At 40.7% G+C, this 24,899-nt stretch overlaps 3 protein-coding genes across 4 annotated transcripts in view; 1 reads left to right on the plus strand and 2 right to left on the minus strand.

Moving 5' to 3' along the window:
- Positions 1–212: 212 nt before the first annotated feature.
- tpcn3 (two pore segment channel 3) lies at positions 213–17,263 on the minus strand. The gene is made up of 19 exons (XM_031563620.2): positions 16,331–17,263; positions 15,536–15,615; positions 15,320–15,437; positions 14,925–15,053; positions 14,307–14,423; positions 13,969–14,087; positions 13,683–13,784; positions 12,393–12,519; positions 11,635–11,839; positions 10,053–10,197; positions 9,466–9,651; positions 8,502–8,566; positions 7,973–8,060; positions 5,125–5,194; positions 3,087–3,306; positions 2,796–2,886; positions 2,433–2,546; positions 979–1,091; positions 213–629 (listed from the first exon to the last, which is right to left on the minus strand). Exons 1-19 carry the CDS (start codon positions 16,427–16,429, stop codon positions 511–513), a joined length of 2,307 nt encoding a protein of 768 aa, XP_031419480.1. The 5' UTR covers positions 16,430–17,263; the 3' UTR covers positions 213–510.
- Positions 15,622–24,899, plus strand: part of LOC105907621 (myelin and lymphocyte protein-like) — a 9,818-nt gene continuing 540 nt past the window's right edge. The window contains exons 1-6 of one of the 2 annotated variants that reach the window (XM_031563621.1): positions 15,622–15,966; positions 20,643–20,740; positions 23,412–23,579; positions 24,257–24,397; positions 24,512–24,589; positions 24,871–24,899. The exon at positions 24,871–24,899 is cut by the window's right edge and continues 540 nt beyond it. In XM_031563621.1, the coding sequence (XP_031419481.1) occupies positions 20,657–20,740; positions 23,412–23,579; positions 24,257–24,397; positions 24,512–24,586 (468 nt within the window). In that variant the 5' untranslated portion in view covers positions 15,622–15,966; positions 20,643–20,656 and the 3' untranslated portion in view covers positions 24,587–24,589; positions 24,871–24,899. Of the gene's footprint in view, positions 15,967–20,642; positions 20,741–22,641; positions 22,836–23,411; positions 23,580–24,256; positions 24,398–24,511; positions 24,590–24,870 lie in introns of those variants that run through there. The other variant, XM_012835985.2, reaches the window with a different exon arrangement.
- On the minus strand, positions 17,346–19,862 carry pgap4 (post-GPI attachment to proteins GalNAc transferase 4). Its single transcript, XM_012836005.3, has 2 exons — positions 19,440–19,862; positions 17,346–19,097 (listed from the first exon to the last, which is right to left on the minus strand). The coding sequence occupies exon 2, from the start codon at positions 18,901–18,903 to the stop codon at positions 17,713–17,715; it is 1,191 nt and encodes a 396-aa protein (XP_012691459.2). The 5' UTR covers positions 18,904–19,097; positions 19,440–19,862; the 3' UTR covers positions 17,346–17,712.

Here is a 24,899-nt window from a genome sequence, read left to right on the forward strand (position 1 = left end):
AATCAGAATTGTGAAGAAAAGCATTTTCATGATACTTCAGGAATCTTACAGTTAAACTTATATAATAATAACTATATATAATAATCTAAGACAATTTACATTTTATGTGCAATGTCTTGCTGAGCATGACATCAATTACTCTCCATTTAAAAAGACATGGCATTTAAATATATAAATAAATAAATAAAAGACTGCAGCCCAGTCCAGCCAAGTTTTGTCAAATGGGCATTTAATCAATATATCATTCTATTACTCAAAATGTAACATGGAAAGAGTTTGTTTTATTAGGCTGTGTACGTGGCTCACAGCCAATTCCATCCAGAAACCATTCACACAAATATTTGAAATATGCAGGTAGGCTAAACAGTGGTTGACATTTGGTTTGCATACTGTACATTCTCCAAATGTATAGTCTCTTTTAAAAATACACGGTGCAAAAATATGCATTAGCTATTTATTTTAGGGAAATAATTATAGCTTAAGTATTTGTTTGTTCCCTTTCAGTCCTGGTTATACTGAGCCAAAAACTGGATTTGTAATGTTTGGACTTTCATCCTCTTCATCGAGGTCCTCTTTACTGAGGTCTGCTTCAAACATCTTCTGCAGCAGGCCATCCACCGTTTTATATCCTAAGGAAAAAAACAAGAGATAACTTTCAAATGCAAATAAAAAGCAATAACATAGCTTATAGGGGAACAATAACGGTATATACATTCATTTTGTGAGATTTCTGCAGCTCTGCGGGTGCGGCTTATACATGGGAATGCATTTTGTAACTCTGCCAGGTAAGCGTGACAGGTTTCTCTCTCTCTCTCCCTCTTTCACATATGAATTCCATTAATGTATCAGATAAAACGTTATCAGTAAATCAGACTGCATAAAAACATTGTGTACAAGCTGGCAGGTCTGCAATGATAAAAAGCACAAAACTGTTGAGCCAATCATACAGGGTGTTTGGGATCTCATGGGATGACTCACTTTTTGAAGCGATCTTGAACATGAGTGCCGGCCGGTCCTTTGGAGCCGCAGAGGGACCCAAGTCGTTCTCATTCGTCTCCATTAAATCCACCAAGTTGCCTCCTGGTTCATCCCTTTTCATTGCAGACAGAAACGGACAATACCATGTATACAAACTTAGTCTCTCTGTCTGAAAAAACAACCAATGATTCCATACCACCTGAATATAGCATGGAAGATGATATATTACATTCAAGAAAGCTATTCATTTACATCAGAAAATAAGGGCAAAGATGGCTATTGCAGGGAGGGTTGGGTGTAGTGTAGTGTGTTTGGGTGTAGTGTAGTGTATTGTGTTTGGGTGTAGTGTAGTGTGTTTGGGTGTAGTGTACTGTGTTTGGGTGTAGTGTACTGTGTTTGGGTGTAGTGTAGTGTAGTGTAGTGTGTTTGGGTGTAGTGTAGTGTAGTGTAGTGTAGTGTGTTTGGGTGTAGTGTAGTGTAGTGTGTTTGTGTGTAGTGTGTTTGGGTGTAGTGTGTTTGGGTGCAGTGTAGTGTAGTGTAGTGTAGTGTAGTGTGTTTGGGTGTAGTGTACTGTGTTTGGGTGTAGTGTAGTGTAGTGTAGTGTAGTGTAGTGTGTTTGGGTGTAGTGTAGTGTAGTGTGTTTGGGTGTAGTGTGTTTGGGTGTAGTGTAGTGTAGTGTAGTGTGTTTGGGTGTAGTGTAGTGTGTTGTAGTGTAGTGTAGTGTAGTGTAGTGTGTTTGGGTGTAGTGTAGTGTAGTGTAGTGTAGTGTAGTGTAGTGTGATGTAGGGTTGTGTAGTGTGTTTGTGTGTAGTGTGTTTGGGTGTAGTGTGTTTGGGTGTAGTGTAGTGTAGTGTAGTGTAGTGTGTTTGGGTGTAGTGTACTGTGTTTGGGTGTAGTGTAGTGTAGTGTAGTGTAGTGTGTTTGGGTGTAGTGTAGTGTAGTGTGTTTGGGTGTAGTGTAGTGTAGTGTAGTGTAGTGTGTTTGGGTGTAGTGTAGTGTAGTGTGTTTGTGTGTAGTGTGTTTGGGTGTAGTGTGTTTGGGTGTAGTGTAGTGTAGTGTAGTGTAGTGTGTTTGGGTGTAGTGTACTGTGTTTGGGTGTAGTGTAGTGTAGTGTAGTGTAGTGTGTTTGGGTGTAGTGTAGTGTAGTGTGTTTGGGTGTAGTGTGTTTGGGTGTAGTGTAGTGTAGTGTAGTGTGTTTGGGTGTAGTGTAGTGTAGTGTAGTGTAGTGTGATGTAGGGTTGTGTTGTGTAGTGTTGTGTAGTGTAGTGTAGTGTAGTGTAGTGTGTTGTAGTGTAGTGTAGTGTAGTGTGTTTGGGTGTAGTGTGTGTGTTTGGGTGTAGTGTTTTGGGTGTAGTGTGTGTGTAGTGTAGTGTGTGTGTAGTGTAGTGTAGTGTGTGTGTAGTGTATTGTGTTGGGTGTAGTGTAGTGTGGGTGTACTGTAGTGTAGCACTCACAAGTTTATGTTTAACTCCAGTTCTTCAATTTTCTTCTCTATAGACGTCTGTAAGTGACTTTTGTCCACCGTGTACTCAACAAAAAAGGCTTCGAGAATAAAGGCCACAAATATGCTAAATAGATAAAGCATGAATCAGATTAATATTACATTCAGATTCTCAATAGATTAATAACAAATGCATCAGATTAATACTAAATTAATATTCTCAATAGATTAATAACAAATGCATCAGATTAATACTAAATTAATATTCTTAATAGATTAATAACAAATGCATCAGATTAATACCAAATTAATATTCTCAGTAGATTAATAACACAGGCCGTAAAAGTAGTACCACCATATTGGGCATTCTCCTTACTTGATGATGATGATCACAACCACAATGTGGAAAATCACAAAAAAGATGCGTGCCGAGACATGGGTGACAGCTGTGAACCCACCTGCCAACTGTGCAAATGTGTTAAAGAAGGCAATACCCACTCACTTTTCTGTATTTGGCACTGTTGTATTCTTCTCATAGGACCTACTGACTAAGGCATCTCCACTAGGCACACACACACACACACACACACACACACACACACACACACACACACACACACACACACACACACACACACACACACACACCATATTCAGAAAAGGATATCATGCCATTGGTTGACTACTGTGAGCTCCAGCAACAGAATGAAAGAAGACACAACATCGTTGAAGTTATTCTTGCAATAATTGAATTTGGCAAAAGCGGTCCCTTTCAGGAGAGGATTTCCACAGTAATCTTTGTGCGGGTCTGTGGAGTTGGGTGGGAAAAAATGGACTTTGTCCTTGAACAACTCCATACCAACCATGGCAAATATGTAGTAGATCACCTGCAGGAAGCACAACATGATTGGTTTGGTAAGTGATATGAAGCCGAACATTATTGGTTTGGTAAGTGATATGAAGCCGAACATTATTGGTTTGGTAAGTGATATGAAGCCGAACATTATTGGTTTGGTAAGTGATATGAAGCAGAACATGATTTGGTTTGGTAAGTTAAGCCATTTATAGCTCATTACGGTTTGACTTTAGGTACCCTCAGTGTACTGACAGTGAAAATATTAACAAAGTCTGTATTACACAGAAGCCTCGCCAAGATTTATGGCCTGATTTTCTAGTAAGGTGTAGAGTCAAGGAGCTCTTTAATGAACGGCAACCTGGGTTTTAACTTCCAACATGCAGGGGCATCGCAACGTAAACCTCATTTGATTACTAGGGCAAATTCAGTTGGCAATTTCATATTAATCAGTGTAATGAAAAAGGCGGGAGTTTATTGTTATTGTTTATTGTTCTGAGCAAGACTCACATACTTTGAAATGTAACCTACATGTTTTTCCCCCATTCTGTTCATTATTCACTTTTTTATTATCATTTAGTTCACCATAGATATAGAATATTACTAGTATTTTGTGGAGTTTGTTGCCATTTCTTGAAAAGGATGACATTACCACAACTCGCTCCATTTAAAGAATTGGCTGCCTTTTACTCGTGTTGAAATAAATCAGTGCCCTTCATAAAGGTCATCAAAGGCCCAAACGCTAATTTCGTGATAGGGCAAAATCAGTGTGGTCGTTTCACACCAAACATCAATGGGAAACCAACACTGCCTTCGTGAACAGAACAGGAATTCCAGTCACGTACAACAGACTGCTAGCCTTTAGGGTGGCATCTAACTTTAGAATGACCATCTCTGACTTAGACTCTAGTTTTAGAATATACCTGTATCATAACATAAGCAGCTCACTGACCGTACAATATTGCATTGAAACAATGAGTTCATCTCTGATTTGATTTTTTTCTTTTTTTGAAATCTGACTGAAAACTGTACTTGTGATCTTGGGGGTTATACTATCATGGCTATGCTACACTCTAGCATGCCACCGTAGAAGCACAGTCAAGTATGTACTAAGTGAATGTATGTGGCTATATATTTGATGATAATTAAATGATTAAATCTGAAGAAATTAATCTAGAGAAAATATTATATAACCCACGGGATCTGTGAAAAAATAAAACAGGATTTGGAAGATAGTCTCTGAAGTCATGATCAGGATGCATATGCATATGTCAGCACAGAAAAGATATGTGTTCATTTCCTGTTTGCTCTCTTTATTATCAGCTTCACTATTGAATACTTGAGTCAAATCCAATTGGTAACTCTGGCCTCAAGAACTGGATGGCTGATAAGAAATGTTAATATACGCTGAAATCTGTAACACCCAAAAAAAATAAGAGGAAAAGAAAATCAAGCTTCTAGCCCAAATGCATCCAAGAAACATATATGTCCTTATCACAGCGCCATCTAGCGGTCAAACGACCCCCTCAGAACTTCCTGGGGTAATGGAGACACACATGGCGTTCAGAGCCACTAAACCTCTGCATTTATGATGTATTACCTTATTAGTCTTTCTGCTGCTAGCAAGAAAAAGATGATAATGCTGAAGAAGCAGAATAGACGAAGAAGAAGAAAAAGAAGAAGATGATGATGATAAAGATGATGAAGAAAAAGTAAGAGGAACCCATTAGCCAGCAATCATTTCAAAATCGACCTGATTTATGGGGTCCTCTTGAGACAAACGTTTTGCAGTGAAAAGGTAGATAGTCCAAAAAACATCCCTCTATTAAGATGAAAAGACATGGGCACTCACCAATATAAGCTGGCCAAATGTGCTAATAGTTGGCCCAATTTTGATGAGGGTGTTTATTATTGTTCGAAACCTGGAGTAAAATGAAAAGTAAAAAAAAAGAGGGACAAGACATGATGTAGTTATTCTTGAGTTTTCTCCCTTGTTAACATTGCAGTTTATTCCAACACAAATGTCTCATACCTAATAGAAAACAGATAAGTACACATATCGTTCGTCATCCATGATATGCATTATTATTTCTCTCAGGATTGTTTTATGTCTATGTGAAGCCATTTAACATTATCCACAAGTGGTTGTGAACACAATGCTTTGCTCAAAATGCCCATCCCTACTTCATAGTGTACAACTTAAACGGCTAGTAACGCTAATAACAACTACATGGCATTTAGCATTGCACGATGATGCAACGTTGATTAAACTGCTGTTAATACAAGGGTTTGTTTTATAAACTTTCATAAAATACTGTAATGCAGTTTATATACAGTGGGGGTAATAGTCTGGAAAATACAGTAAACATTAGAATAAATTCTCATTTTTAAATGCTCATTTGCTGCAGTCAAAATGTCAAAAATGAAGATGATAGAATGCTTCCATGATAGAGGGCACCCACATGTGAGGCTGGCATCAGCCAAGAATGTGGTTATGAGCAAAACTAGACACAAGCCTACAAGCAGGATGGGGAGTAACGGAATACATGGAATGGCGTTATGTAATTAGGATACAAAAAAGGGTAACTGTATTCCGGTACAGTAAAAAAAAAGACGTAATTAGATTACAGATAGATAGACATTATACGATCATCCACATGCGCACAGAGAAAACTACAAGTCCATTTGATGACCTTGAGTTCAAAAAATGCTTTTCCTGGCTGGAAATATCGACACTATTTTGTCCTCGAAGCTGAAAGTGGGAAAAACATAACAGTGCAGTGCACCTTATGGCTCCCCGCGGTGAAAATACTGTCGTTGTCCAAGGCCACGTCAAATTTTATGAAGCATTTACAGGCAAGACCAACACTGCTAACGTCTACACCGACATCCAGTTAGCCAAGGTTAAAGTTGGTGAGCTAACCTGTTAGTATAACTTGCCTACCAACATAATGAAAAAGGCAGACTGTGATATCTGGAATGATCGTGTTTAAATAAAACACAAACCCCTGACGGAAATATGTTCGTGGCAGTTTAATTGAAGTTTCAGCGGGATCTTTGACAGTTCAGAAAGTGGACACTTGATTCATTAAAAATACTGTGGATGTTCTAAATCTGTGCTGATTTAATTTTTTGTTAGCCTATGCTTTGTAAACTGTGATGTTGTGCACTTTCAATGTAGGACTGTAGGCTGAATTTGCATAATAACAAGCAGATTTGTCTTTAAAAAACACTGAGCAGAAGGCAGGTTTAATTCTTAAAAGTTGGTTTCATCATTTTCTTTTCTAAGGTTACTTTGTGCTGTTGACTTACAGAATACGCTTAAGTGAAAACCGTCTTAATATATATATGCACACATTAAACAACAACCACACGGCCCTCATGCCCATTTTTCTTCAGGGCAACAAACTGAACTAGTTCACATTTCCGCCCAGCAGGCCCACGCTATATTGCAAAGGGGATTGGGCAAAAAGAGTAAAATTATGCAAGGTATTTGTTTGTAAAAACTGTTGACAGTGAGAGAGTATTCAACTACGGCTAAGAAAACTGGGGGATGACCGGTTTATTTTTATTTTCAATGGTTCATACTTTCTTCTGTGTTGTCGCAAATGATGTGTGATTCACTAGTAAAATATCTCTGTGAAATGCTGCATTTGGGCCCAAAAAGGATATCCTGACATTCCAATCAATACAGTGGCACATAAAGAGTTTTACATATTTAGTATTGAGTTCAGTTTGTTGTCTAACACATAGCTATGACAATATAGTACATTTTGATATTTGTAGCATACTAAGTTCATTTTCTCAGTAATAAGTAGGACGCCAACACCAGATGTTATTTATATAGCACAACCACTGCACAAATGCAGAAAGTATGTCATCTGAAAAAGCTGGTGTGTGCCCTTTTAGGAGGGGTTTGTGGATAGCACAACCACTTCATGAAATGCATGCGACCATTGAGTTGCACAGTTTATGACTCTAGCAGTACATGTCTTTGTCTTCAAGGTTGGACCGATGTTTTTGGCATTGAGGAAAACCAAAAGGAACGCAAAAGTAATCAAGTTACATTACTTTAATATTGTGATACTTGGATTAGGTTACTGAATACCATTTTTAACAGGTAATCAGTAATTGTATCGGAATCCATTTTTAAAGTAATCCTCCCAACCCTTCCTACAAGAAACACCTGCTTAAGCAGACAGAACGGCATGCAAAGCCATGTGATTCAAACCATTGGAATTCAACATGGGCACATAATGACAACTGACCCAATCCTCTTTCCAAGGAGCCACCTTTGTTTACCCATCGGAGAGGACGTCCCCATCACCTTTGTTTACCCATCGGAGAGGACGTCCCCATCACGTGTTGCGATCACCAATTTGGTCCCAACCCCTTTTAATACTTTTTGACTGACATTGGCCTTTAAAATGAGAATAAATGCAAGACCAATGATGTGACATCAGAACAGGTGGACAGAAAGGTCCAATGTTCAGAAAATGACCCTTAACACGCTATTGGACATGAGGGCCAGCTGCATGTGCTCATCATGTATACATCCTTCTGAATGGGTAATGACATAGCAATATTGGTCAGAGGTTATGGTTACATTCAGACCTGTGGTAGAAAGATGGCTGTTACTGCTTGACATGTCTTGTCCTATCCCTTTAGTTAGTGAGAAGAGTGAGAAAGTGACCTCTGACCTTTGGATGCTGTCTACCACACGCACAAGCCTGAGGACTCGCAGGATGAAAACAATGTCCAGGATCTGGCGGCTGGTATAGCCCTCAGCTGCAACAGAACACAGTCCATGTTAATCCATTCAATGGGAACAGAACATTGTACTACAACTTTGAATCTGATATACAGACAGACAATAGGGTGCAGGAGAGACACAGACAGACAGACAGACAGACAGACAGACAGACAGACAGACAGACAGACAATAGGGTGTGGGAGAGACACAGACAGACAGACAGACAGACAGACAGACAGACAATAGGGTGTGGGAGAGACACAGACAGAGACACAGACAGACAGACAGACACACAATAGGGTGAGGGAGAGACACAGACAGACAGACAGACAGACAGACAGACAGACAATAGGGAGAGACACAGACAGACAGACAGACAGACAGACAATAGGGTGTGGGAGAGACACAGACAGACAGACAGACAGACAGACAGACAGACAGACAGACAGACAATAGGGTGTGGGAGAGCAACTCACAGGACGTCAGAGCCGAGTTAAAGATGGTGGCAATCAGAGCAGCTATAACAATGACTGTGTCGAACCTGAGGGATTCAACAAGATCAGTGACAAAGTGACCATCGCAGACGGTTGCAATTCAGCATCTAAAGCTCTCTCCCACCAGGGTCCCATTCTCTGTGTACTGTTCAACACAAATGAGATGACCTATGCAAAATCAGATTATTCTGTAAATCAATGCCTGGCTCATTTGTGTCTTTGGATTTAGTGTAGGCATGGTTACAATAACATAATTTACAGTAGTTAAGTAAGATACAGTAAGTATGCACTCCTATGGAAGGAGCATACAGTATGCATCCTCACGTGAATATAATCAGTATGCCTATGACTGATTGAAGGTGATGACCAGGGAGAGCTTATTTGTTATATAATATAGCTTGTACATTTCATTTATCACATCAGGGCTAACGGCAACCGGGGAGTCCCGTTCGTTATATGAGATTAGTGGATGAGCTGGAGGCAAAGAGTAGTTCCAACCGGAGTTTTGGGCATTAAATAAAGAAATAAAGAATAAAGTCACTCTGCAGCCAAGTTGAGTCAGAGAGGCTATCTGTGCACATTCATGTGTACCCTGAACGGTCACACACACACACACACACACACACACACACACACACACACACACTAGTTTGCACATCCCCCGACACCACTTCACCCCTTTCCTCTCTCAATGTTCCACAATGGAATGTGAACGTTGCCTGCGCACCGCCCTCTCCCACTTTGAATGGAATGTTGACACGTGGTCAACATCAACGTCAAAAACGACTGCAATGACATCTTCATAGAAAGTGACTTATCTAATGGTAAACTGTCACCTCATGTCAAATGGTCAACAGTAGTACAACCTCCAGACAAATAGTTCACATACAGAGAAGGGGGACAGAGAATCTAAAGCAGATGCTGTATTTTACACAAGAGGTCTCACCAGTTCCAAAACTGGTGTCTGGAGAAGAAGGCTCGAGGGTCCCACGTGTAGAGCTTCAGCAGGATCTCCAGCAGGTAGAGCGCCAGGAAGACCCACTCTGCGTTGGCTATGAACGGGTTCTCCTCGTCCAGACCAATGAACACCGCGTTCACCAGGATGATGAGGTCATAGATGTACACAAACGCCCTACAAGATACAGGCCAATGGTACACCATTAACACACGCACGCACGCACGCACGCACGCTGAGGTCATAGATGTACACAAACGCCCTACAAGATACAGGCCAATGGTACACCATTAACAAACGCACGCACACACACACGCACGCATTCCCTTTGTATTGTGACTGTAACTGTGACGACTACTACTATAATAATATTTAATCTGTACCCTCAAATATTGCTAATACTAATATAAGTAATATCTTACCATCATACAAGCATCATTTCTAAAATGGCAATTATACCTGATACTCTATGTAAACCATCTCATCTGATTCCAACATCTGTCTTAATAATGGAACCTATATTCCTAGAGGTTCTGTACCGCAGTGCTAAATGAGGTTTTCAGGAGAAGCCGTCTCACTTGTGCTGCACTATGCGTCGGACAAAGCGGCTAGCGGTGGATTCATAGAATCCAGGGAACCGTGTTGTCAATGGGTGTGGCCGGGTCTTCATCGTAATAACCTCGATGTTCAGCAGATCTGGAAGCTGGACAAATGCCAACTTTCCTGGAAAGGGACAGATATGAACAAGAATGAAAAAATATAAAATCATGTTGTACACTTGCAGATATGCTTGTTGCTGAATATAATGAACTCAACTGTTTTTCAGATACAAAATGTAAAAAAAAAAAAAACACTTGAATGAGTTATAGCACTACATTCCTTATGATTAAGTACTCCGGACAGACAATTTTCAATTGCCGTAATGACCGCTTACCTGGATGGACCAGCGGCTTGGTTGCCACTGCATTGCATTGAGTCCATAAATGGCTTTAGGTTCGTGGAATTTGTGCCTTTGACTGCTATCTTGTTGTCTCTCAGATCTTTACTGGTGCCATGACAACCAAGCAAGGTCTCCTGTGATGGCCAATTTGGCAATAATGTATATGTACATGTATGCAACAAGTACTACCCCCGAGATAGTGATAAACCATGTGAATGATCCCATTGGTGGTCAGTTTGATTAATTTCATTATTTTAATGAACTCTATCTTAGCCCCCTCTGTCAATATAGCCTCGCCTATTGTGAATAATAGCAATGATGGACTTCTTTCAACATTGAGCCTCCTAATTAGACCTAGGCTACTCTCAGGCTACTTTTATTTCGAAATAGTTGGTTGACGCACCTCCTTACAATGTAGCAATGTTTATTGCTTGGGAAAATAGCGTGCAGAGAGAAGTTAGCAAAGAATTAGCTGGGAAAGATGTCTTTGTCAAAAAGTCTGAAGATAACTAAAACGGAGCCTATGAAGAGGAATGGAGAGACAATTTTGCGTTCATCATCTTACCCCGGTTTCACTAATGGCCCATGTGTCTCATATGCAACGAAGTTGTCGCGGTTTGCAAAACATAAACCTATGTTTTTTTATTTCGCTCTGACGCAAATATCTTGTTGCAACACATCTGTTGGCCTGAACTCCAGTTAAAGACTACTGGTGAAATTAATAATGCGAATCATGGTGCCCTCGTGTTCTCTCTCATTTCTGCTTAGCATCAGCTTGCCTAATTCGTGATACTGTCGACAGAAAGAAAAAAAAAAAAAAACTCGGCTACGATCGGAATAATCTGACCGGCCAGAAAAAAAAGAATCGCTGCCGGGCCAGAATTGGCCCGGGGGCCGCCTGTTGCCGACCCATGCTTTAGACTAACCAGGACAGCATCTGAATAAACTCAGAATAACCATGTATTGCTGAGAAGGAACATTTATTGTGTCATTGTTTTCATTTATCATGACACTATCTGCAGTGTGTGTACCCTTCAATAGAATTACAATGGACAACGTCTGATAATCCACATTTTCCATTGAGAAGGGAATGGGCAGTCAATGACATAATGGAATTGATGACTGACTTTGATTATTTTCCCGATCACGACGATCTATTTAAATTATAACATGAAACAGTCGATTGAAGAAACGTTAAACTCCGATGCGTGTGTACTGACCTATGTAACCGTTCTTGTTCTCGTCGGAGACGCTCCACAGAAGCTCCCTGTGTGCGCTGCTGATGCCCGGCTGCACCAAACACACCAGCTGTTTCCAGCGGGCCTGGCTCACCGCCGGCTCCTCCCCGAGACCAGACTGCTGGAGCAGAGAGAAGGCCCGCACCATCTTCCTCCTTTTGGCCTTCACAAGTTGCCGTACTTCCTCCTGAGAAATACACACACGGGCATCTTTGCATGTCCAGAATAACGCTCCAGCTGCTGCTGTAGGCAATGTTAACTTCCCTTAACCCTAACCCTGACCATTCTATTCCCTTCATTGTTTAATTGTGTACAGTACCAGTCAAAAGTTTGGACACCTTTGGACACACAAGTGTTTTTTTTACTTTTATTATTTTCTACATTGTAGATTAATACTGAAGACATTTTAACTACGAAAGAACATATATGGAATGATGTACTAAACAAAAAAAGTGTTATCTAGCATGTAGAAAATAACAAAAGTAAAGAAAACACTTCTCAAAAAATTAGAAGGTGTGTCCAAACTTTTGACTGGTACTGTACATGCTAAATTATTAGCAGCAAAGCTCCATTATGAGGAAATAGACTATAATATAGACTATTTTTATAGCATCTGCTTAATCGATAGTCTTCCTGATGCAAACAGCCATCTTGAGTATTTCACAATTGTTTTGCATTGTTTACAGAAGATTTAAGATGATTTCTACATTTTTGTCATTTTAATTCTAAACTTACTTTACCTTCAGGTATTTTTTGTAGTTGTTGTATACAACCGCGAGGAAGACCGACATGAAAATGTAGGTGTTTATGAGGATGTAGACGATGAAGAAAACAGCAAAGAAACTACTGTAGTTGTAGGCTGGCATCCTAGAGACAGATACAAAGAGAGAATGTGTTAAAACTATCCAGTAGACCACATTTACACCTAAATCATTCATGGTTGTGGGCAGATCTCATGTACCATGAGCACCAAGTAACCTGACATCTTATCTTACTAGGAACCAGACTACCTGAAGAGGTGGTCTGGCTGATCCGATCACAAGTCACAACTAAACACTCTGACCCTTATTTTCAAAGTGCAAAGCACAGGTCACACGCAACATCAACGCAACAGAGAATGAAGTAGACAAAACATGCTATCATCACGTAAACATTCATAGAATGCCTCCGGCAGTACAAGGCCCGTGTGGGAGGGGTTAGACACCAAACTAACAAGCACTGTTTTGGCAGAGTTGGTTCCCCATAAGCAAGACAGAAATGGGTGCATACTATGACTAATGTTACTATGAAATAATGAAATACATTGTGTTGGATTCACAACAGCCCAACTCAGTTCAAACCACCACAGTGGTAGTAAGTGTATCATGTATTTAATGTGCAATGTAAATTCAAACAAAATTAATCTTAATTATAGCTGCCACATATTTCCAAGGCAAACTTTGTTGACATCTGTTGGAGGTAACATCAAACTGAACATATTTCAGATTTTAAAAGCTGTAGCTGACCCACCTTTCATAAAAACAGCTAAATTCATTTTGCACAATGTGATTAAGATTGGACACATCCAGTCCAGTTAAGGCTATATAAAAAAATTACTTCACGGTCACAAAAATAATGCACTCTTTGTACTCTACTGTGTGTATTGTTCGCCCCTTGTGTTACAGGTAGTTGCTCCTGCGGTCAAAAGAAAAACCTGGTGTTTGTACACAGTCTTAGCTCTGCAAATGGTCATCAAACATAGTGACTTGGTCCGAGCCATGAACAATTCCAGCCAATCAACAAGCTGCTTCATGAGGACGAAAGGGTGGGGATGTAACTGGATTGGCTGAGCTCAAATATCAACAATCTTTCGCCATAACAACAGACAGAATATACACACACACACACACACACACAGTATACGTACATATACCATATTCACATCTTGTGTGTGTGTCATTCATATATATATATTTATATAAATAAAACCATTGCTGCAAAAGAATAACCTTAAGCACATACAGCTTTGATAGCTAAAATCCAACTCTTACATGACATCTGGACTGTTGGCAGTGGTGACGAGAACATAAAGCTGAAAGACAATCTCCAAGTAGTCTGTAAAATACGGGGTTCCTTCCATTGTCTTAAGACCCCTAGAAAAATAAAATGAACATACACACCTGTTAGGACTAAATATGCTAGTACCATACAAATATTTGGTAGGAGAGATTATTGTTGTAAAACACAATCAGGATGCTTCTATCAAAAAGTTTACAGTGCGGTCAGTCATTTTTCTTTTTTTTTCTTTTGTGAGTTTTACAGGAGAAGCACACTTGCCTTTTCCCAAACAGTTTGAGGGCCATGAGGGAGAACATGGACACACTGAACATGAACAGGAAGAAGACATAGGAGATCTGCGGCAGGGCGTTACGAATGCTCCGGAATGCCCGACGCAGCTAAGGACGAAAGATTTATGGCAAGAAAAAAAAAAAGAAAAAAAACACACTATTTCAGTATATACATTCTGATTGATTTTTTCCATCTCCTCCAAGTTGATGAAAGTCTCTGTGCATGCATAAAGCACAACTACCACATCTACAGTGGGCCAATATTAGACAATGCATACTGGGATGAAAATAAGTTCCTGAAAGTGCAGATTAGTTTGTTATTTTAACCTGTCGACCCTCTGTGATGTTCACAAGCAGAAGAGGTCTGAGGAGTCGGGACCAACGAACTCCAAAATGTCCAGCAGTTTTCAAACCCACATATGTGATCATGTCAATCAGAGAGAGCTAAGAAAGAGAGAGAGCAAGAGAGAAACATGTTTTTGATGGGTAACAGATATTTTGTCATCTTCATAACATATCTACACCAATGATTAATCACAAAAAACATAGCAGTATGACTAGGATAATTGGGTGCAATTCCGACAATAAGACACACCTTGGGTGAATACCACACATTTTGCTCGTGAACTATGGTGAAAAGTGCTGAAGAGGTAAAACAAAAAAGGCCAAAGTTCATTTTGCTACAATGAACAATGCAGTCCTCAGCACATTTCATGCGTTTGCAATAAAGTTTCCTGTGGTGTGCTAACCATCTCACGGCACGTCTCAAAGAATAGAAATCACACAGACAATTCTTTAGAAAAGCGGTTGGCTAGAATTATGTTATGCAATATAGATTCTATCGCACTAGCCAAAGATAACATATATACAGTACATTAAATTGGTGTGCTTCTGGAAAGCTGTGAACATCACATGAGGGGGAAGTACAGTGTGAAAGGTTCTTACTGAAATGATGACAATGATACAAATGTTCTTTGGGTCTCGCCAGAACCTCTCATGGGAAATGACTTTGGAATAGTGAATGAGCCTTGCTGTAAAAGCCATTAGACAAATAAGCTCCACTATGGAGGTGGCCTAGACGACAGGGGAAAGAAAACGTGGGTCAGAAAAGGGACATCTTGCAACCTATGCCCAATTTAAAACAGATGCTATTTCTCTGCTAAATCAATGTTAAAGTGGATGCAACTGAAGAGTGTTATAGTTAACTCTTGTGTCATTATTGTCGTGTTAATTAAATGTATACCCATATTGGCATATCAGGAATCAGTTAAAGTGGATGCAACTGAGGAGAGTTATAGTTAACTCTTGTGTGATTATTGTTGTGTTAATTAAATGTATACCCATATTGGCATATCAGGAATCAGGGCTGGCTCCTCAAACACAGCTAACCCTAGATCCACAATTATGAAGAGATAGATAAGCACTTGCATGCCCCAGTGGTTGTAGAGCTGATATAGTCTGACAAAAAAAAACAACAACAAGAACAGTGTCATACACACAAATGAAATGACCTTTGATCATCATCAAAGGTTTTGGCACTATAGCATAACGCCTACCTGACTGCTTGAGGAGAGGTGTCAAAGAAGATGTTCCTATTGTATTGGGCATCTGAGACATACACTGCTGCAAGGTCAAACTGTCATATGAAACATAATACATATTAATGTAAACCTGTTCAAATTACTGCAGTAATGCAGTCAATGTTACTTGTTGGCTTATTCATTTACGTAGCCTAGTTATAGCAATAAACCATAATGAAACATTGAATTATAGTTGCACCTCCGTCGATTTTAAGAACTTTAAGTGAGTGTCAATTACTTTTAGATGGACATGAAATGGTAAGTGACAAGAAAGCGGTAGCCATGAACGATAATGCTCATTTGCTAATAGATAAAACCTTAAAACTGCGAATTTGCCAACGCGGGGTGGGGGGAGGCGGTTTTCCAAGAGCGTGAGAAGACCGGACATCAGGAGGTGTCCGGACAAGGTAGAGTTGACTTCTCCGAAAACATTTAAAACTTATAAACAACCAAGCAAATGAAACACAGGTCCTTTTTGTAACATCCACTTTCTTTACATTAGGCAATATATGCTCCGAAGGCATATAATGCTAAATAGGCTTTGGAAGTAAACACAAGTAAACACAACTAAACCATACAAACCTCTGCAAATTAGTAGTTTCAATGAGGTATACAATATGCTATGAAGAGATGAATAGCACTTGGACCAAGCATTTTCATTTCAGACAAAGAGTGTAACTTAGCTTCACTTAAACGTCTAAAACTGAGTAGCTTGAAATAGGCGACACATCCAGACAGCACCCAGATTAAGCCTGGATAGACTATACTCACATCTTTTGTCTTGGAATCGACATCAGCCGAGTTACCGTTAGCGCCTTGGTCCTCTAAAGTCTCAGAGTCCACTTTTTCGGTATTCCCGTTCGTAGGCATTCTTCAAACTGTGCACAACATTAGCTCGAACACTTTTTCAAAGTTATCTCATGAGCTACCGACGCCCCAAAATCAGCAAGCGAACAGCTGGAAGAAAATTCTCTTCTAGGATGAGCGCAGTTCCCCAAAGTTGGCTGTTAAACCAACTCCTGCAGCGTACGATTAATTGTTACGTCTTGCCTTTCAGAAGGAAATTTCTTGGGCCAAAAGTCGCCCTGTAATTCTTTGCTGCCCACGGAGGAAGCACACTTTGCACTTGAATATCCTTTTTTATAAGGCTAAAACGGCAGAAGTGTTTGCTCTCCACTGATTTCCGTCATGTGACGGAAATAGCGGCTAAAGAAAAAAGAAAAAAGGATATTTGGATGGTCCGCAATGCAGAGTAAAAAAAGAAGGTATAACTATCAAGATCAAATGCAGGTTTGCTGAAAATAACTGGGAAACTGCACGTTTACGCACAGACTTGCTGACCCATAACGAACTGCTGTTGTAATCTCTGGAGTTGCCAAACCAGGCAGGAACTATTGCCAACGGTCATTTTGTCTCTGAAACTCTCACGATGTAAAGATTAAACCCGTGTCGCAAACAAGGATGTTGTCTGAGCCTTCTCTAGTGAATAGTAGTCTAACATTTACTTCTCAGAATTCCAGAATATTACACCTATCCGTTTCAATTTCATCTGCCCCCTTCTGGTCAAGAATGTGCCTTGAGTGACCACACACATTCAAGTGGAAAGGCTCATCATTAGTTCTTGGGCCCTTTATTCTGGGGAGGAAAACATTCGATTTTAAAGATAAAAAATAACATAAAAGCTTGATAAATGAAATGCGTTATTAGGTAGGTCTATTGATGTAAAGACTTGGTACAAATATTTTTCAATATGTATTTCAGTATATTTAAAAAAAATAGACATCAATTATAATGATAATTTCACATGTTTATTTATCTCATCATCTGATATCAGCATTTGACAGATAGGTAGAATGATTGTTACCAAGCCTGCCACATCAATTGCTTTTCACAGGAAATGATTCGTCTGCTTATGAATTACATTGATAAGCAGATAGATCACATAAAACCAAGACAGTATAGTTTATATATCCCCAACCAATATCATGAACACATTTGTTAAGGCTTTACCATTTCAAACCCCCCAAGCACAACATTTGATTATCTCTGTATATTAACACTCACACAGACATGTTGTTTTTCAAACTTTTACAAATCATCAAGCCAAGAAAACAATCAACTACAAAAACCTTTCCCCACCACTTCACAGGAATCTATGGCAGCAGCTTGGGACGCAAAGGGTTGGTCCTGACAGAAGAGTATGCCCCAATGTGAGAGATCAGATTGGGCTCCACACTGTGTGCCCTCTCCCCTGGAGCACTCCGGGCAGTCTTATACAGCACAGTGTCTTTAGCATTGCCTTTGGCACAGGCCACCTGGTCCAGGTAGTCTGCCACCCGGGCGGAGGCGTTTCCAGGGTAGAGCATGGCAGGTGTGCAGCACTCTGTCGCAGGAGAAACAGCGTAGAGTTGTGGGGAGAGACGCCGCACCTCCAGCAGGTAATGCCTACCGACCAGCTCCGCGGCAACCATGATGTACACAGTGAAAAAGAGGAAACGGGAAAGTGAGAAAGACAGAAGGCAAGAACGGCAGGAAAACATAAGGAGGACAGCAGAGGCCCCTACGAGCCCCAGGCCCACCCACTCCATGATGCGGAAGGGCTCCGGGTTCCAGTACCTCTGCAGGCGCTCAGGGTGGTACAGCTTCACATAGAGGGTGTTCCGAGTGAAGGACCGGGAGAGCAGGTCTTGGATTACAGAAAAGAAGTCAGGTTTTGGCAACGCATCATCCTCTAGGACGACCACATGCTTGGGTCTCCTTAGTTCCCACCCTTTGCGTAGGCAGTATACATAGTCCTGCTTCTCTCTCTCAAAAGTGTTTAGTCTACCCCTTTTCTTTGACTGCTCTTCCCCCGAGCGCTTGACCACCAGGAACTGTTTTTCTAACAGTGTGGCGTCCTCATTCAACGACGGAGCCGTTTCCACATCACACACGAGCACCTCAGCACAGGGCCTCCCCCCACAGTCCCCGAGCAGAGAGAGCAGCCGCCGCATCACCTGCAGGAGATAGTGGTAGTCCTGGCCCTCTCGACGTCTCGCTGTGACCACAGTGACTAAAAGTTCAGGGATCTTTGGAGCAGATGTTGCGGTCAGAGCAGACGTTTTTAATGAGGTCATCTCCTGCCAGAAATGTAGTGCTTCTTGACCTTTTTCATAGCTGTCTAGGAGAGCTGCCTCACTCATGGAGTCCAAGTGCATGAATCTCAGAAAGTAGTAAGAGAACATTAAACGATGACAGCACAACGGTAGAACAACACAGAATGATAGAGTACAGAGGAATAGGCCTTGGGTGACTGGGCTGGACCATCTCACATGTCGGACAGAGACCGCTCTCCATCGCAGCATTTGTGAAAACAGCTAAATTGCATTCCAGATCATGGAATTCCTTCTCACGAGTTTTCAGTTACTGCTTGTAACAGTCCTTTGTTTGTTAGGGAGGAGCCTATTTGTTTTGTCCAGGAAGTGGACTATGTCTACAAGACCTCTCCAGCATTTTAGGTTTTCAACAAGTTGTTTTCTGAGAAACGTTAAAAAAATACCTGAAAAAAAAAGTATAATCATTAGATAATGTGGTATCAGTATACTTAAATGAAGTATCAGGGAACTTACATACCCCACATGAATCTACAGTTACTACACAGCATTTCACATGGGCATGTCTGATCAAATTTATTTGCACCACACCTCCTTTTTATGTTATCAAGGTTGCCCGTTAAAAAACCTTTCAGCATGGCATCTCCGTTACCTTACCACACCCTGAAGCTTGCTAGCTCATGCAATCTTGATAAAGTTACGGTTAACGTTTGTTTAAAAACTCACAGGCTAATGTTAGCTAGCTGAGTACTTTGATTAACAGATATGTTGATTAGGTCTAATCTTACCGATCTACGATGTTGGCGAATTGAATTTAGCGATCTCTGATCCTGAAGTAGCTACCTCTGGCAATAACGCAATTCAGGTTCAATTTGTTCCAGGTTCCAGGTTCAGGATGCAAGTTAGCCTCGGAGTTGCACTTTGTCGAACCGAACCGTCACTCTTGACAGATCATGGTGCCTCTCGTCAACAATCGACAAAGTTAATATGCTATCTAAGTGTAAGAGCCACTAACGTTAAAGCCCCATTGGTACGACATGCAGTTTCTTAAGAGCGCAAACAAGAAACATCTTCTAGCTAAATTAAGACAAAGATGTTTAATCTTCCCATAACTTCTGGTGTGGTGACATAGCTAGCTGGATAGTGGCAAAGCATACACTGTATTTACGGTAAACTGAGCATGAGCCGTAGTACTCCGATAAAGTGAGAAACTACTATGAGAATGGGTCTCCATAACGACGCAACAGAGTGTGGCAGTCGACCGGAAGTTTGTAGTTTTTAGTGTTGGCATTGTAACACTTCCTGGTTCTAACGAAAATATCCATGTGGAAAAATGAATGCGTTTTCGCAAAATCGGTGTGAGCGGAATGCCATACCGGTGTAGTACATTATGCACACTGGCCGTGTACTGCACGCTACTTCCCACCCTAGTATACAGTATAGTATAGTGTGCAAGTATAAGGACTCTCATGTTGTGTACTACCCAGTCACATGACTAAAACATTTTAGCTTTTAGGACCTCAGTGTTATCAGAGTTATAGCCTCATTTGTGTTTACAGAGGATACTGATTTTCATAACTGAATACATACATTGTCAGGTTTTTTGAAGAAATCTCATCCGGACAAAACTGAACAGTGAGCCAACAACAAAAGACAAGAAAAGCAATTATTTTTATTTTTTGCAAAAGATTCAAGACCACCCAAGTTAGTAGGCCAAAGATTGGACATAATATTACTAGCATATGTTTATTACTTTATCAATTCTTCATTTATTTTCTAAATCATTAGGGTACAGCATTTGTTGTATATGTTGTCATTGATAATAACATTGGTGGCATTGTTATTATTATTTTTATCACACTCCTATGAGGACCAAGTATAAATATCATATCAAATATTAGAATTACAACATTTCCCTCAAAGTTATTAAACACATTAGAAAATATCTGAAAATACATTTTAAATTGTGTTTCCCCTTTATTCACAAGCAGCACAACTTCCTCCTATGAAGAGCTGGAGGCCATCAGGAAAACATAAGGAGGATAGCAGAGGCCCCTACAAGCCCCAGGCCCACCCACTCCATGATGCGGTAAGGCTCCGGGTTCCAGTACCTCTGCAGGCGCTCAGGGTGGTACAGCTTCACATAGAGGGTGTTCCGAGTGAAGGACCGGGAGAGCAGGTCTTGGATTACAGAAAAGAAGTCAGGTTTTGGCAACGCATCATCCTCTAGGATGACCACATGCTTGGGTCTCCTTAGTTCCCACCCTTTGCGTAGGCAGTATACATAGTCCTGCTTCTCTCTCTCAAAAGTGTTTAGTCTACCCCTTCTCTTTGACTGCTCTTCCCTTGAGCGCTTGACCACCAGGAACTGTTTTTCTAACAGTGTGAGAGAGGGGTTTACCCACCTGGCAGGTACACTGGTGATGGAGGTTAGCCTTGCCTTACTTCCTCCATCTGTTTAATGACATCAGAGAGCACTGTAAAGCACTGCCGTTGAGGGGACCCTGGAACGTGCTAACAAGCTGAACGAGTTTTTCTAGAGGTTTGTCTGAATGGATAGACCCAAGTTCATAACTCGTTTTCAAGTTAAGGTCATCACACATTTGGATACAGTGTAGAAATCAGAGATCCAATTCCCTCAACAGACTACATTTTTACAACATAGTCCAACAAAAAACGGTTTGAATGCATTAAGGCATTTACACCGTTTATCAGTAAACACCTGGAAGACGTGGCTACAAGTGACATAGCCAGTTAGCTAGTCAATCTAACCAGTTAACTGGCATAAACTTCTCTGACCATTTTAATACAGTTTCTATGTGTTTCATGGGAAACTGTCCAGATTCAACTGTCCTTGCAACTTCCTTTGGAGACAACAGTCTCTGATATTTTTAAGGGATTGAGAGTATTTGATGTGAGACAAAGTCAAAGGAGCTGTACCACGTAGCGGTGCATATTATGAGTGAGAGAATAGGCACAAAAGCCTCCTGGGCCCTTCAAGTCCCGGGTGTGGCCTGCGGGTGTGGCCAGCAGATACAGCACAAAAGCAATTCCCAGTCCAGCCATTCCATGCTTGTGTGGCATTTACAGAAGGGAGGGGAGAGAAGCAGAAACATGGCAGATGATTTCATACATTTTTGCACTGAACATTATTCACTAGGTAGGGCTACTCCAGAAACGAATCATAATGAGCTAGGGTCATGAGCCTCCTAGAGGTCAACTTGCCATAAACATTTCATCATTTTTGGCAAAAGAGTTACGGCTATTCTATTGCCCCAAAAGATCCTTGAGCCTACCCCACTTCACTGGCATGAAGGGCCACGCCCACCTAGGGCCACAAACCTTATACTCCAACATCACGTATACTTAGTTTGTGTTAACCCTTAGCAATGGAAATGAATCACAAAAGAGTGTGTATAGGCTTTATTAATTATAATTAAATTAAAGTTGCTGAACATGTTGCTTTCTATATTAATAGCTCCATGACCTCTTCAAACAATGAGTCACTTTCCCACTTTTCCACATCAATTCTATTATGATGGAGGGGTCAGTTTGCTGGTAGGTAGCAGTTGTCAGTCACAGTACTGAGATTCTTCAATACTTAGCCAGATTCTCAGCTATCTTATATTTGCTACTGTGTCTAACATCTGTTAGTGTACATGTATAAGAATGGGTGTCCATTCTGGGTGTTTGTTTTGACACTGTGCAAAGGTCATGCTGTCAGATGTCTTTGTAAATTGCATTAAACCTAAATTCTTTTTTTCTAGTTCTCCACTAATCATATAGTTGAAATGCTGTTGAAAATATTGGTGTGAAAGTGGAACAAATGAGTAATCAGTTCTCAGTCCTCATGTCAAGAGGAAATGCAAGGTAAATAAACATGTCCCTGATTATCCCCAGATATTCTTGTATGTCAAGATATGTCTCACACGCCTGGATCGGTTCTTGGGTTGGGTGGGTCCTGAAGGAACAGGGCGGTGGTGGAGGCCCATCCAGAGGCGGAGGAGATGGCAAACTTGTTTGTCAAGTTGTTGCCCTTCTTAAAGGACAGCAGCTTCTGTGATTCTTCACTGTTTAGACTCTCTGTGATAATCATGGACATGGACACAGGTTACCGGCCGCGGCTACCCAGTGGTGGTGCTATATTCGTCACATTACCGGACATGTTTTATGTGCTAGAGATCGTAAGTAGTCTTCATTCTTTAAGACAGGAGTATATTAACAGAATTATTTTGAACAGAAACTTTGGGCATTGTGATGATGAATTAGACCTCTTTTCAGTCCTGTGTATGCCTCTGTCACAATTTAAACATCATTTCATAATACTTTGTTTTTCAATTTATGGGGCAATTTATGTTGTGATTTTATGTCACAGTGCTGTGTACATCTTCAGATTTAGGACTGTCAAGCTTAGTTTCTAGACTTTCCCAGGCAGGTGATGGACACACATTACACTCCCATGGCCACACCCATGGCTGCACTGTCATCCTAACTAGTTAGCCCAGTTTGGCCTGATGGTTTCAGGAGTGTCTACAGTGTGTTCAGAATGCAATGACCAAATGCAAAGATAAGAAAGAAATAACATGAATTGTTTAATAGAAATGTATGGTTTTGTCAGACCAGCATTTATAAAGTTATGATGAATTTGGACTTTGAACCACTATTGATAAAATGTAGTGAATTGTTTGATTTTAATCACTGAAATAATGAAAATGCCTTGTCAATAAAAACACATTCCTTACCTCCTCCATCTCTCTCAGATCTTTGGAGGTCTAGTCTGGACTCTGGTGGCCTCCACATTGATCGAGCCCAATAATCCACAGGCCTGGGTGATGACTGTGTCATTGTTCTGCTTCTGCACGACTCTGATCTGGATGTTTATCTTTGCCTGTGGAACTCACAACAACAGTCGTGGATGGGCAGCAGCGGTAAGAATAAGACACATTTACATTTAGTCATTTAGCAGACGCTTTTGTCCAAAGCGACGTACAAGAGAGAGAACAGTCAGGCTAAGAGCAATAAAAAACCAGGCTATGTACAGTGCTGTTCATTGTGTACAAAAACCAAACCAAAGTGTAAAAATTGCTCTTCTAAGAAGAGGTCGCCAAAAGGTGTGGCAAGACTTATATGAAGCCTTGTAAATTTAAAAGCCAAGCAATAGGGAATAGGTGTGGTGGCTGAGAGCTGGGAACCAAGTGTGTGTGTGTGGGTTGAGAGGGGGGGGAGGGTTTGTCTGTGTGTCAGGGTGTGTGTGAGCGGTGGGAGGGTCTGGGGGCGGGTGAGTGTCTGTGTTGCGCGTATGAATGTGTGAATATGAGTGTTGTTAAAATCATAGGGAGGTGTATAAACTGTAAAATATTACAAAGTATGCTGATACCTGTATTGCCTCTTGTATGCAATAATACAAATAATTATATAAAAAATAAAAGTTATTTTATCACTGCCAGCTGTGTTGTTGTTGGTATTTGCAAGGCAACTCTGTTAGCTAGTTAGCTGACTAGTTTAGTACATTTTTAAATGTAGGGTAAAGGCCATTTCTATCGTTTAGTGTATTTGTGTTAATCTAGAGTAACAATATTTTTGCTTTGTCGTCTTCCGGATGCAGGATGTGTTCTACCACTTCCTGGCGACCGTCCTCTACCTCAGTGCCGCGGTCCCGCTGGCTAAAGTGACCATTGACATGGGAGACCTCGTTTCCAGAAACACCACACAGGATAAATACTACAAAATGGACATCTCCGCCTCGGTAAGTCTGATTAACGAACGCACCTGAATAAAAGGAAATTCCCAATATTTTCACAAGAAATTGAATAGAGTTCAAATAGAATTGAGTTCTAAATGTTGTCTCACCCTCATCCAGGTTTTCGCCTACATTGCTACACTCCTCTATTTTGTCCATGCTGTTTTCTCCGCCGTTAGATGGAAGACCTTCTAGAAAGTAAGTGGATTTCAGTGTGTATCATTTAACATGATGACATAGCACAGGACAGTCCAGAGATTAAGCATTAAGCAAGTTTCAAGTTGTTCATGTACTGTATTCCATGCTTTCTGAAGATGACAACAATGTTGTGGCTGTGCTTATCATCTCCATTTTACTCCCTTTATGAGGATGGTACGGTTGAAAGATCAAACCATTTTCATCAGCTTGCTAACTTCTGGATGCACTATGTAACATTCTTACCTACTTCAATTCATCCCTTTTCACTCTTTTCATTCTAGGTCTTCTTCTGGTGGGCCAAATGGATCTG

Source organism: Clupea harengus, chromosome 26 (assembly GCF_900700415.2).
Source record: "Clupea harengus chromosome 26, Ch_v2.0.2, whole genome shotgun sequence".
NCBI lineage: Eukaryota > Metazoa > Chordata > Actinopteri > Clupeiformes > Clupeidae > Clupea > Clupea harengus.

Coding starts and splice junctions, on each gene's coding strand:
- pgap4 (XM_012836005.3), bottom strand. CDS start 18,903: ATGCTGCGATGGAGAGCGGTCTCTGTCCGACATGTGAGATGGTCCAGC.
- tpcn3 (XM_031563620.2), bottom strand. CDS start 16,429: ATGCCTACGAACGGGAATACCGAAAAAGTGGACTCTGAGACTTTAGAG. Junction 8,567..9,465: donor AGACACCAGTTTTGGAACTG/GTGAGACCTCTT, acceptor TGAATCCCTCAG/GTTCGACACAGTCATTGTTA. Junction 630..978: donor GTTCAAGATCGCTTCAAAAA/GTGAGTCATCCC, acceptor TTTTTTCCTTAG/GATATAAAACGGTGGATGGC.